Here is a 13,609-nt window from a genome sequence, read left to right as displayed (position 1 = left end):
AGTCCTTGTGCTTTTAAGAATATGTTTAAAAGGTTTTGAAGTAGTTTTTTTTACTACCTTAGATACCTATATGATATTTTAAATTATAAAAATTATCTCCTCCCTAAAATTATTTTCTAATTTAAAATATAATAAAAAAATTACTTTAGAGATATTTTAAATCTATATTTAAATATTTAAACATATTCTTACTGAAAATGTATATTTTGAAAATTTAAAGACAAAAAACTTATACTAAAAAAATAAGATAAAAAAATATTTTAATCAAATATACTTATTCATCAAAAACATGAAGAAAAAAAAATATATTGTTATTTTTCTTAGAAATAATATTATCTTTTTTTTTATTAATAGAAATATTAGATGGAAAAATTGGATGTGAGATGAATATTTTAATCCAAGGTTAGAAATTAGAATACGTAAAAGCAAGGCTAGTTATCCAAAAAGCCATAAGCAGAACAATATCATATGACGTGAAAGATACTTGAAATGGTCCTCAATGCCATGACGTGGCTGTCAATGCTGTGGCCCCCACTTTTTGTCTCCTCAAAAAATGGCCCCCACAATCTTTTTTACCATTTTGCCCTTCGTCTTCCTTCCCTTTATATTCTCTTCCATTTCTCTCCCTCTTTCCTCATTCTCTGTTTTCCCAATTTTCCTCTCTTCCAAAAAACCCCCCTGTTTCTTGCCATGTCAGCCGCCGTCGCAGCCGCCGCCGCTGCCGCCCTCAGCCGTCGGAGCTCCTCCACCACCACCACCACTTCCACCCGTTCCCCTTCCGAATCTTTCTACGCTCAATACTACCCGTCCGTGTCCGTGTCGGTCCGACCACCGCCATTGGCCAGCCGGTACGAGTGCTTGAAACGCCGTGACTGGAATAGATTCCGGCAGTACCTGAGAAACCGCTGCCCGACATTGAGCCTCGCCTGCTGCAGCGGAGCGAATGTCGTCGAGTTCCTCTGTTATCTCGACGAATTAGGGCAGACTAAAGTTCACACCGCCACCTGTCCTAATTTCGGCCACCTCTACCCGGTGGATCCTTACTGCAATTGCCCAACTCAACAGCCGTGGACTACTCTCGTCGCTCTCATCGGCCGCCTCCGTGTCGCCTTCGAGGAAAACGGCGGAAATCCGGTGACCAACCCATTTAACACCGTCGACGTCAAAATTTACCTCAACGATGTTAAGGATTCTCAAGATAGATCCCGAGGAATTGATCGGTAAGAAAAAAAATGGATGAAAATTGAATTTCTTCTGTTACATTCGACGCCGAGCTCGGTGGCTATGGCGGATTCCAACTTCAAATTGACTATGAAAAAACATTGAAGACCGGAGTTTTTGGATATTTGGCTTAAAGGATTATATTGACACTCCCAAGAAGAATTTGACTGATAAAATGTTTTTTTTTTTTTTGTACAAATTAAAGAATCTTTAGCTATGGATATGGACGGTTGGGATTGAGAATATTAGAGGAAGAGAGATTGGGTTTGTTGATTTTTCTTATTTGTTTGTATTAATTAATTAATGAATTGAAGTGGAAATTAAAATTTATGAGATGAGTTTTGTTCTAATTTGTGTAAAAACCAAAGGTGGTTTTTTTTTTTTTATTTTTTTTTTTATTTTTCATTTCAAATCGAGTATGGTTGAATTTATATTTAGAATGGGTTAGAAACCGTCTGTAGTGAGCTTTATTCAAGTGTGTTATAAATTACTTGATCAATGATAAATTTTATTTGAATATATTAAAAATCACCTAATTTGTTGTTTGAAGATTTTATCTTTCTATTCTTACTTAAAGAAAAAAAGTTTTTTTTTAAAAAAAAAAAAGTGATTACTTTTTTTTTAGGTCACGATGTGAATTCAAGTTGGGGATAAAGAATTCTTTTGAGAAAATGGTAAAATAAGTTGGTGGATTCCAGAATACTTTCTATCCAATATAGATTTGTCACTTTTTTTTTTTTTTTTTCTTTTTTTCATTTTATATTAAAAAGAAATTGATAACTTATCTCGTCACATTTTATCGATATTGAAAAAATTAAAGTTCCATCAAAACTAAAATAGCACGCATAATTACTGCAACGCTATACTATGTATAAAGTGGACTATAGAAGGGAATTTTTACACTTCCATTTTGTCCTTGCATCTTCTAACCATGTTTTCATTTTGTCTTTCATTACAATCATAGTATTAAATTTCCATCTACATGTCGATATTTCTACATTTTCATCGACTTGACGTCGACACGAGGAGTGAATCAATATTTTTATTATATCACAAACAAAAAAACGAAATATAAAAATAAACATCAAAATATCACTAATATAAATATGATAGACGTAATAGACATTTTATCTTGTTCGAAAACCATAAAATGTTTTTTTGTTAATTTAAATTTATTTTATTTTTATAAGTTTCTCAAAAATATTCATTGAAATCGATATTCTATCAATATTTTCATTGAAATTTTCATAAAATCAAGACATTGATATTTTCGTCAATATCGATATTTTAAACCTCGATCGCAACTATTTGAGTTGAAGTAATTATATAACAATTTAGTATATCTTCTTACGTATGCGTATAGTTTAGAGCATAAACATGAAATATCTCACGATCTAGCTATCGATATATGTTTAAACAAATATTTGTTTTATTATACCTCTTCATCTGAAAGTGGTTACACGACTACTCATCATGATCTAACTGCAAATATATGTTTGATCAGATATCTCGTATTTATTAAAATAAGCCCTACTCATAAAATAATGACCAATCCATTATTAATAATGAAATGAAAGGGTTTATGGTTAATATGTATTGGTTCGAAAAATATTAAACCACAAATGAGACCGTGGTAAGAAAATAATTTGAATTATAATATTTTAATATTATAAATTAAGAGAGATTATTAAAATTGTATAGATGACGCACGTTACACAAGTTAATAGGGATTAAGAGAATTTAATTTTGACTTTAGTTTTGCAAAATTTCTTATAAAATAATATCATAAGAATCTAATAGTGGATTGATTAATTTAGAATAATACAAATTACACAAGAATCTAAAGCTTTTGTCTTTGATTAAGCAAAACTTTGGACAAAGGAATAGATCAATTTGTTAATGATTCATTAATTAAGAAAAAAAATATTAAAATCCTATTTTCATTTTTTAGGTTCTAAATATATCCTTTGTTTTTACACTTAAAACGTTTGATTCCCATTCATAAAAATTTTACATGACATCATAAGACGTGTAATCCAAGTTATGCCAAACAAATTTATATTTAATTAATAATTAATTCAAATTAAGAACAAGTAAACTTTTACAAATTAAAACAAGATTATATATGCATACATACACATATCCAATACAATTAACTTTCTTTTTTTTTAAAGAAAATATCATTTTGGTCCTGTATTTTTAAGTTTGTTCAATTTTAGTTAGTGTACTTTTAAAAAAAAACTAAAATTTAGTCTTTATTGTTGATTTTTTCCCAAATTATTTGTTATTTATTAGTATTTTCACTCTAAATTTTGAAAATATATTCAAATACCATATTTCAGATGTACTTTGAATGCATTTCAAGTGTTTAATTTAAAAAAATAAATCATTTTAGAAAAAAAATGAAGTGTTTGACAACCAGTCAAAATAGCTTTTGAAGAGTATTTTCAATAATTTTTGTCAAAAATGTTTAAATAAAAATGATTTTTTTGAAAAATATATTTTTTCTCAAATCAATCCAAACGTATCCATTGTATAAAAATTATTATTATTATTTAAGATAAAAAAAATAATTTTAATAGACTAAATTTAAGATATATTGAAATTACAAGGTTTGAAATCGCACATTCGAAACTTTATGAACTAAAATTGGACAGATTTCAAAATACGAGATGATATTTCAATTTTTTTTTTTCAAGAATATCTTCTTTTCTCCACCTTCTCTCTCCTTTTTTTTTTTTTTTCTCTCTCTCCTCTTGACTTGTTAATTTGCTTAGAGTATCTTTCCCCCACATGTCCAAGCAAAAGCAAGAGAGTACCCTATAGTACACATAACAATTTGACAAGAAATTTCAAAGTTGTATCCAAAAGAGGAATGGAAATTATAGAAGTACTCATTGTTGTTATTGTTTAAAAATAATCTAATAAATAATAATTCAACCCATTTTTTAGTTTAAATATTAATTATAGGCTTCAAGTTTTTTAAAGTTAATTTTGTAGCCACATAAAGTTGTAGGCCACATCATAGATATTTAACACCTCATTCACTTTCACATTTCCCCCATTTTTCTCCCCAAATAAATGGTGGGAAAAAAAAAGCTGACTTTTATTGACCTTTTAAAAAAGAATGACCTAACTTTGCTTTGTCACATTTAAATAATCAATTTTATATAAAGAGATAAGCACTTGAGGAAATAAGTAGTCTTGCATCATCTTTTTGTCTTCTTGTCCTTTTTCTTTCCTCTTTTGTAATGATGATTATGATCTTGGACTTTAATTAAATTCTTGTTTTATTATACTTGTTTGATAACTCATTAATAAAGATTTATTTTTTAGAAATTCTTATAAATGGAAAAATTCAAAAAAACATTAACAATGAGTTTCAATACTACTTTGTATTTTTTTGAACTTTGGACTATAAAGCCTAAATAATTTTTAATATTTTTTTATATTTAAAAAGATCCCTTTATTTTATAACCATTTTAATCTTAAATTTTTTATGTAAAAATTTAGTTTTTATGGTGAAAATTTAGCATTAATATTTAATGAAATTTTTTGCATAAATAAATCTATAAACTAACTAGAGACTAAATATTTTTATAAAATACAAACTCTACATCATAAAATAATTAAAATTGACATCTAATTTTGATAAAAATAAAAATAAACAAATAAATACACGTCAGAGACTAAATTATTACAAAATTGAAAGTACAGAGACTATATTGTTATAAAATTAAAAGTATATGGATTAAAGTATTACAAACCAAAGTTTAAAGACTAAATGGGGACCAAAAGTATTTTTTAACCAAGATTTTCTTTTATAATAAGAATATGAAGATTTGAACTACAGACCTTTTAACCATTTATTTATATATAGGTTGAGTTGTACATGTTTTTGACTATATGAAACTTAATTACACGATTTTTTTTTTTTTTTTTTTTGCCTTTTAGTTTAATGGTGATTTAACAACATGACGTTAGAGTAAAGATATTATGTCCAAACTCTTACAATATCATATATTTCTTCAATAATATTTCGACGATAAAATATTTTGTTTTAAGCCCATAAATAAGAGTTTCTTGAGCTTTCATGTAAATTTTTAAGCCCATGACTAAAATGAGAGTTCTCGTTCGGTAGAACAAATGTGAAATGGAGATTTAAACACTTGATCAGAAAAGATAAATAGATGTTTTGATAACATTATTGTGTTACAAAGTAAATAAATTGTAGATGAAGAGGTGACAGACATGGCCTACTTAGAGACAAATGATTCATGAGGCTTCAACTTCAATAAGTTGGAAATTAGAAATTGAGTGATGGCCTTTTCAGAACCTCAAGATCCCACACAAAAAGATATAAAATACATATATTGAAATTAAAAGTTGTTGGTTGGGTTGCATTTAAAATGGGCCAACACATCAGGTTATCTTATCACTTATTTAATATTATCACAATTCCCTTCACTTTACTATTTCCAGAGTATTGATAATTATTTTTATTTGTAAAAATGAACCTTATTTTATCTACGTTTCTTATAAAAAAAAAAAAACATATTTCTTAAGTGTAATAGTTGAATTCTTAACCAAATTTTAAATACAAAACTATTTTTTGAAAGCTATTTTTTTCTCAAAATTTGGCTTGGTTTTTTAAACCATGAAAAGTAAATAATAAAGGAAGAAATTTGGAGGTGCAAGTAGTGTTCATAGGCTTAATTTTAAAAAACAAAAACAAAAAACAAAATGATTACCAAACGGGACCTAAATTATAAATTTAGTCCTATTGTGTAAGTATATACTTAAATAGATTACTAAAATTTTAAAAATGTTTTAATAACCTTCCAACTTAAAGACTAAAGGTGTAATTTAACCATTGAATTATAAGTGAAACTACCCGTGGTTAATTTGATAGATTTAGGTTATAATACAAATTAGTTCTTGAATTTTCAAGTTTATGACTAGTAAGTTTATGAACTTTAGAAAGTATATTTATTAACCTTTCATTATGTATTAAGTGGATTTGTGAACTTTAAATTTTTATATCTAATAGGTCTTTAACCTATTTGATGATTTTTTTTAAATTTTAATTTTACACAAAATAAGAAACTTATGGTGTATTTGGGCTCAACTTCAAGTAGGTGCAACGGGTCTGATTATCGTAGTTGGGGCTCGATATAATAGTCCACTCTATGTTTGAGGCTCCAATTATAATAGTTGGTGTTTCCCAACTATGAAAACTTACAATTAACTACATTATTTCTAATCTTTTTTTGTTATAATGTTTACTATTTTCAACTCAGTTCTCTCTTTTCATATTTGTTACAATGCTTACTATTTTCTACTATACTAAAATAATCCCATCCCAAATAATTCATACTAAAATTGTATGCACCCCAAACACATATTATAATAACCAACTCAGCACCCATATAGCCCGTAGAGTTTTATTAGACAAAATTCAATTTCATGTCTAATAGATCTATTGATTTTTATAAAGAATGTCAAATAGGACAAAGGCTATTGAAAAAAAAAAAAAAAAACTTAGGGTGTGTTTGGAACAAGTACTATCTCGAGACTATAATAACCACATTTTACTACATTAAATATTATTTTGTAGTCTCAAATTAGTTACAGTTAACACTAATTCAAAATTCTCATTTATTACAGTATTTACCATTTGCTACAATTATTTTATATTCATTATTTTTTTTATTCTTTGCTATTGTGTTTACTATTTCACTCTCAAACTAAAATAATTCACCTCAAACATATACTATTATAACTCAAACTAAAATAATCTACACCTCAAACACAAACTGTTATAACTCAAATATAATAATCTATGATTATAATAACCAACTATTTGTCCCAAATACTCCTTAAAGTTCAAAGACATATTTGATATTTTGAAAGTACAAAATTGATAGTTTATGAATTTATTATACCAAACCTTAAAAGTGTACTAACTGAGCTTATAAATTAACCTAGTTTTTTAAGGGTAAAAAAGAATATATAGTGCGAAGATAGAAGATGCCTTTTTAACATGTATAGTGTTGATTTTCTAAAAGGGCACTTTAGAATCATATTGAAATTTCAAACCTAAAAATATAGAAAAGACAAAAATATCATGAATATTATAATAATAAATAGATGCTCACTGTTTAGTATCCCAAAAGTCATGTGTCACCCTTCATATTGTCAATGTGCCTTGTAGTTATTCATGCTTGGTGTCCATGTAAGTCCACATTTTACTTGTCACTTTACCTATAAATAGTGGCATTTGGTGGAACTTAAGATCATACACCCATTAATAAGAAATCCACTTCAAATTTCACTAAATTTTGTATTGTCCAATTTTATAATTTTAGTTATTTTATGATTTTATTTTTTATTTTAAATTATATATATATTTTTATTATTATATTATATTTTCTCCATATCTGTGTTCCCGTTGTGCTCCACAATTTCACAACACGTTATCAACACGAGCTCATGTCGTTTTTCCCGCTAAAGGTAGGTCCTAAAGGTATGTCGGTTTTTCCCTCTTCATTATAATTAATAAATTTAATGTTATTTTGCATATTCAATATCTATTAAATTTCTAACATAAGTATAATATTTTATGATGGCGTTGCCATGACAAATATCACAAAATTAGAATTTGCCGCCCTTGATATTAATGTCAATAATTATTTGTCACGGGTACTTGATGCTGAAATCCACCTGGATGCTATGAATCTTGGGAAGACTATTAAAGAAGGAAATACGATATCCAGTCAGGACAAAGAAAAAGCTATGGTTTTCCTTCGTCATCATATCCACGAGGGATTGAAAATGAAGTATCTTACAATAAAAGATCCCTGTATCTTGTAGAAAAATTTGAAAGAGATGTATGATCATAAAAAAAAATAGTTATTCTTCCTAAAGCTCGTTATGAGTGGATGCATTTGAGGCTAAAAGATTTCAAATCAGTGAGTGATTATAACTCCGCATTATTTAAAATCAGTTTGAAATTATTATTATGCGGAGAGAAAATTACTGATCTTGATAGTTAGAGAAGACTTTTCAACATTTCATGTCTTGAATATTCTCATGCAGTAGCAATATCGATAGAAAAGTTTTGAACAGTATTCTAAATTAATTTCATGGCTTCTCATGGCCGAACAAAATAATGAGTTATTGATGAAAAATTATGAATCTCGACCAACCAGAATGACTTCATTCCCTGAAGTGAATGCTGTGAATTTTAATAATAATCGTGATTGAGGTCGTGGTCACGGTCGAGGTGTGACTACGACAGAGGAAGAAATAATTATTATTTTTGTAGTGGTCATTCTAATCATTTAAATTTCAAAAGAACCACACAAAATGAAGATCACAAAGGAAAAGCTTCACAAGATAAAAGTTCAAAGAGTGTTGAAAATAAATGCTTCTGATGCGGAATGACTGGGAATTAGTCACATACCTGTCGTACGTTAAAACACTTAGTTGACCTCTATCAAGCCTCCCTAAAGAAAAAAGAGAAAAATGTGGAAGCGAATTTTGCATACCAGGATAATGACATATTTGACCCATCCCACATGACAAATTTGGATGTGGCGGACTTCTTTGAATCTCCTGAAGAGAAGATTGGCATAGTTGGTGGAACATCAAGTGTTTCTTTTGACTTTAAGAATATCTAGACTTAATGTTCTTGTTTTTCTTTTATCTATCTTCATATTTTTTTTTTTAGTAATTTTGTATATTTTAAGTGTTGCTTTTCTTATATAATTATTTTCATTTAATGAAGAAACATGGATCATTTTTATATGTTGGGCGACTCAAAAATAAGTAACAAGATCTATGTCTGGCAGACAGTACAACTACATATACAATACTTATAAATAAAAAGTACTTTTCCAAATTGACAATGTTGAAAGCAATAGTAAATACAATATCAAGTTTTGCAAACTTGATCGAAGGTCTTGGAAAAACAAATATTATTTTGCCTAGAGGAACAAAATTCACAATTGACAATGCATTGTTCTCTAGTTAATCAAAGAAAAATCTTCTAAGTTTTAAGATATACGTTGCAATGGTTATCATATTGAGACTGATAGTAAGAATAATGTGGAATATATATATATATATATATTGTTGGGATTGGTGTCCTAATTTCTCCCGGAGTCTCGTTGTTTTATAAAGATACACATTGTTTAATGAATAAAATAAGTGTTATTTAATTCTGGCATTTACTCTATATCCAATAAACAAAGCTCCTTGGTTATCTTATGTGAACTTAAGCATGTATATGTGATATACAAGTGAATAATGCCTTAAGTGATAACCTAAATAGGTCTGTAGTATAAGTATTAAGGTGAGATACCTGATCCTGGTGACACTACGGATATGACCCGTTTTGTAGAGGTTTACAAGTGTTGTAAACTACTACAGATGGTAGATCCTGACCATTCATGTAGAGATGTGCGAGTGGGGATGTCCTATACAAAGAGTTTGTATAAGACCTGGACCACGAGATGACTAGACTCTGTTATATAACGCCGTTGATACTAGAGACTTGCATCTCACTTCAACGACCATAAGTGACACGACCTCAATCCTGAGTGTTTTGGGAACTCCTCTCTTTGAGGGCGGTCCTTTGATTAGTATGGGTGAGAATGACCAGATTGTCAACTCAACATGCTACCTTTTTGGGGACTTGTCTGATCTGAGAGCTGGAACTCAATTCACAAAATGGAATTCACTCCTTTCCCGAAGTAGGGATAAATAGAGAGATTGCTCCCTTAAGGGCTGGTTCCGATGCTTGAACATAGTGGCCACAACTTCTCTTTAGAAGAGAAGACTCAGTCATAGTAGAACTATGACTTATGTTCATTAGAGGGATCAGTGGTACTTAAGGAGACAGATGTAACTACAAGGGCATAACGGTTATTGGCTCAGTTTTACTGTGAAGGGTTGTCGCACTGCTGATTGGTTAAGATGGACACATAATATATCTGTAGTAAGAGAGTTCAGCTGTCGGTCTTTAGTGGAGTGCCTGGCAGTTAACGGATGGTGGATCCCATATCTAAAGAGTTTAATAAGTTATTCAGGTACCGTTGGATTTCGAGCACAGGTTCATAAGGTCCCCTTGGTAGCTCAATGGATTCAATTGAAGATCAGTTCTTGGTGTTGATTTGAAATGTTCAAATTGCCAAGAGGTATTTTGATTATATATGATATAATCGGTATAATGTATGAGATACATCTAGTGGAGGATTGATGTAAATGAGATTTACATTAAGTACCATGGAATAGAAAAAGAACTATGGTTTATATGTTTTCATAAGATGAAATATTAAAACTACAGGTTATAAATATAGTATGATAAGTTGGTTATCATTTATATTTATAATAATATTAATTATTGGATAATTAATTCTTTTTCTTTAATAATCAATTGAGTGGGTGGTTATTGGTGATTTATGGTAACCGTGAAATAAAAGGAAAATGGTTTTCCTAATTTTAGTAAGTTTTTTCATAAAAGTTTTGGAGATTTCTCTCTCGGCAAAATGGATCTCATGGAGTTGTCAAGTAAATACAGATTTACTAAACGAAAGCGCTTGGGCGAGCTAAACGATCGTGCAATGGCGAGCGAACGATCGTCACTAGTTAGTAAACAATCACATAGCTTTTGCTAGACGATTGCTTTCCCAAAGTAAACGATCGTGTAGTGTTTATAGGCGACAGACACTGAGCTAAATGATCGCATAGCTTTTGCTAGATGATCACATAGCTTTAGCTAAATGATTGGGCATCGACCTATACGATAGGTCTCCGCCACCTCCCACTTGCCCAGTCATGTACACGATCGGTGTTTCCTCTTTCGTCTACCTCATACCAAGTCCAAACAAAGCCCACCCTCTGGATTCTCACACCGAGAATACCAAGGTAGCCTTGTTGGTGATGTCTTACTCAACTCGACACCGTCGAGCTTTTGTAGAGGTCGTTCGTGTTGCTGAGGAGGTCATGACCGAGGCGATCGATGAGTTCAAGCGCGAAGTGTTCGTGTTGTGTTCATTTCTATGTTGCGGTCGTGTAGATCGAGCATTCGAGGTTGCTGTTGTTCGAGCGGTCATGCGCAAAGGAGCGTGAAGACGCATCTTCAAATGTTCGTAGAGTTTTCTCTTTGTTCATTTGAGTTTTCATGCTGTAATTTCTATATTAATTGTATAACCGCATGTTTTGTAGATGACTGTAATATGTGATGTTCATTCATGATTGTGATTTGAAATGTTCTTATTTCCGCTGCTCATGGAAATCTCGGATTCGATTTCCTTCAATTGGTATCAGAGCCAGGTTCTCTGATATTCCAAATTACAACTCTGAATTGAAATCATTTTATAGTCGTGGTGGGTTTCTGCATTTGTAGCTAACCGTTTTCTGCATTTGTGGTTGCGTTGATGAAAGTTTAGGGTTTGATTGTCTTTTTGTTAAAGCTTTCGGTATTACAAAGTGTTAATTGTAAAGGCCCTTGTGTTTTTGGGCGAAATTAACTTTGCAATCGAGTCTATAATTCAAAAAGTTTGAGTTCGTCGAGTCGTTCGTGATGAAGCTTCAGTGCATGGAGATGCGGTTCTCAACGAAGAAGAAGACCAAGCGTTGGTTGGATCGTGTAGCCTCAGGTAAATGATCGTATAGTATTTGCTAAACGATCGTTTAGCTAATGCTAAGCGATGAGGTAAATCGTTTACCATATTACGTAGCGTTGGTTGCCCGATCGCATAGGCGCTGGAGGTAGACGATCGTAGTGGGAGCATGTGATGCTCGTCGTTTAGTAGGAGGCACGCGCTAGACGATTGTGTAGTTAGCAAGCTTCATCGCTTAGTTACTACCTATGCGATCGCGCGTATGTAATACGGAGGCACTAGCTAAGCGATCACTTAGACGATGGTGCTTCGTGACATCGTAGTTGTTTAGACGATCGCGGAAGGTGGTCGTTGTGCGCAGCGCATTAAGCGATCGTGTACTTCAGGCTTTATCGCTTAGTAAAGGTACACGATCGTGTAGTAACAGCTAAACGATTGTTTAGATTTTTCTAGACGATCGTATAGTAAATGCTAAACGATCGTTTAGCTCTGGGAGTGCTGGTAAACGATAGAGCAAAGTATTTGTTTTATCGTGTAACGATCGCGGGGTGCTTAGAACACGATGGTTGGAGAAGCGATGCTTTGCTCGAGTGGTTCAAGACTCGGTTCGCCCATTTGAAACGGAGACTTCTTGTCTTTGTAATAGTTGGCTTTATTTTTGTGATTTGAAGGAAATTTTACCCGGTTCCTCAATATTGGTTGTTTATACATGTGATGTATGGTACTTATATGCCAAAGTGTTTGTTATATAGTTAAAACTCACCTTAGGTTGTGCAATTATTCATGCATCATGTATTATAAATGTTATAATATTGCATGAAGAAATTACTTGAAAGCATAAGCATGCATCATGAAATATAAGAGTTATATTTTGCATGCAGTGAGCATTATCATGCATCATCCTTTTATTATAAATGTTATAGTCTAAGGGTGAATGGAAGCATGTTTTGCTTGTTTCATTACAGTTTTGTATAAGTGTTATATAAAAGAAGTAGAATGAATGGGCAATGTATTGAACATGACACTTAGGCTGTTTATAATCGTTATGAATGCCTTGCATGTGTTAGCTTCGCATTGTGGTTGGTTTTCGTTTATAAGTGTTATAAAGAAAATTAGACCTAAAATTAATAATTCAAAGTTATATGCAGACTTAGGGTGAACTCAAGTTTTTAAAAGGGTTTTAAAATTGGATTGAGATAGACCTAAGTTCACATGGTTCTAAAGAGTTTAGTAACCTAGATTAATCTTTTAAAATTGGTTTAATATGATTAAATTGGTTGAATAAAAGACTAAATTTATTGTAAACCTATCTATAAGGGACCTTTTGTCTAAGGCGGGTTCTGGCTAGGCTGTGGTTCTTAAGTTGACGAAAACGTAACATCCCTACCTGGGAACCTACCTGGAAAGGTGAATTAGATAGATTTTCAACAAGCATGCAATGTTTTGGTCAAAGATTCCATTAAAAAGTTTAATGGATGATGATCAAAAGTTGTTTAACTATCCAAGGTAAATGTTACTCTTGAGAAAACCTAAAAATCACTTAGTTAAAATCCTTAGCCGTGTTTTTTCTAAGAAAGCTAAACCCTAGGTTATAAAATACTCAATGAGATGAAGAGATGTATCTAATACGTCTATGATTCCACTCACGTTTCTCCCTGTGTGTTCACACCATGAGATTCATGCTTGGCCTCGTGGTGCACTGGGAGCATCCCCCTTCGGATGGTGTTTGCATGAGTCAATATCAAGATGAACGGAGAGAG

The 13,609-nt window shown here is 31.2% G+C and overlaps 1 protein-coding gene across 1 annotated transcript; it reads left to right on the top strand.

The window, feature by feature from the left end:
- Positions 1 to 620: 620 nt before the first annotated feature.
- On the top strand, positions 621 to 1,571 carry LOC120083210 (protein LIGHT-DEPENDENT SHORT HYPOCOTYLS 4-like). The gene has a single exon (XM_039038863.1). The coding sequence runs from the start codon at positions 691 to 693 to the stop codon at positions 1,222 to 1,224; it is 534 nt and encodes a 177-aa protein (XP_038894791.1). The 5' UTR covers positions 621 to 690; the 3' UTR covers positions 1,225 to 1,571.
- Positions 1,572 to 13,609: the final 12,038 nt, after the last annotated feature.

This window comes from Benincasa hispida, chromosome 8 (assembly GCF_009727055.1).
Source record: "Benincasa hispida cultivar B227 chromosome 8, ASM972705v1, whole genome shotgun sequence".
NCBI lineage: Eukaryota > Viridiplantae > Streptophyta > Magnoliopsida > Cucurbitales > Cucurbitaceae > Benincasa > Benincasa hispida.
This window is presented reverse-complemented; position numbering and strand designations above follow the sequence as displayed.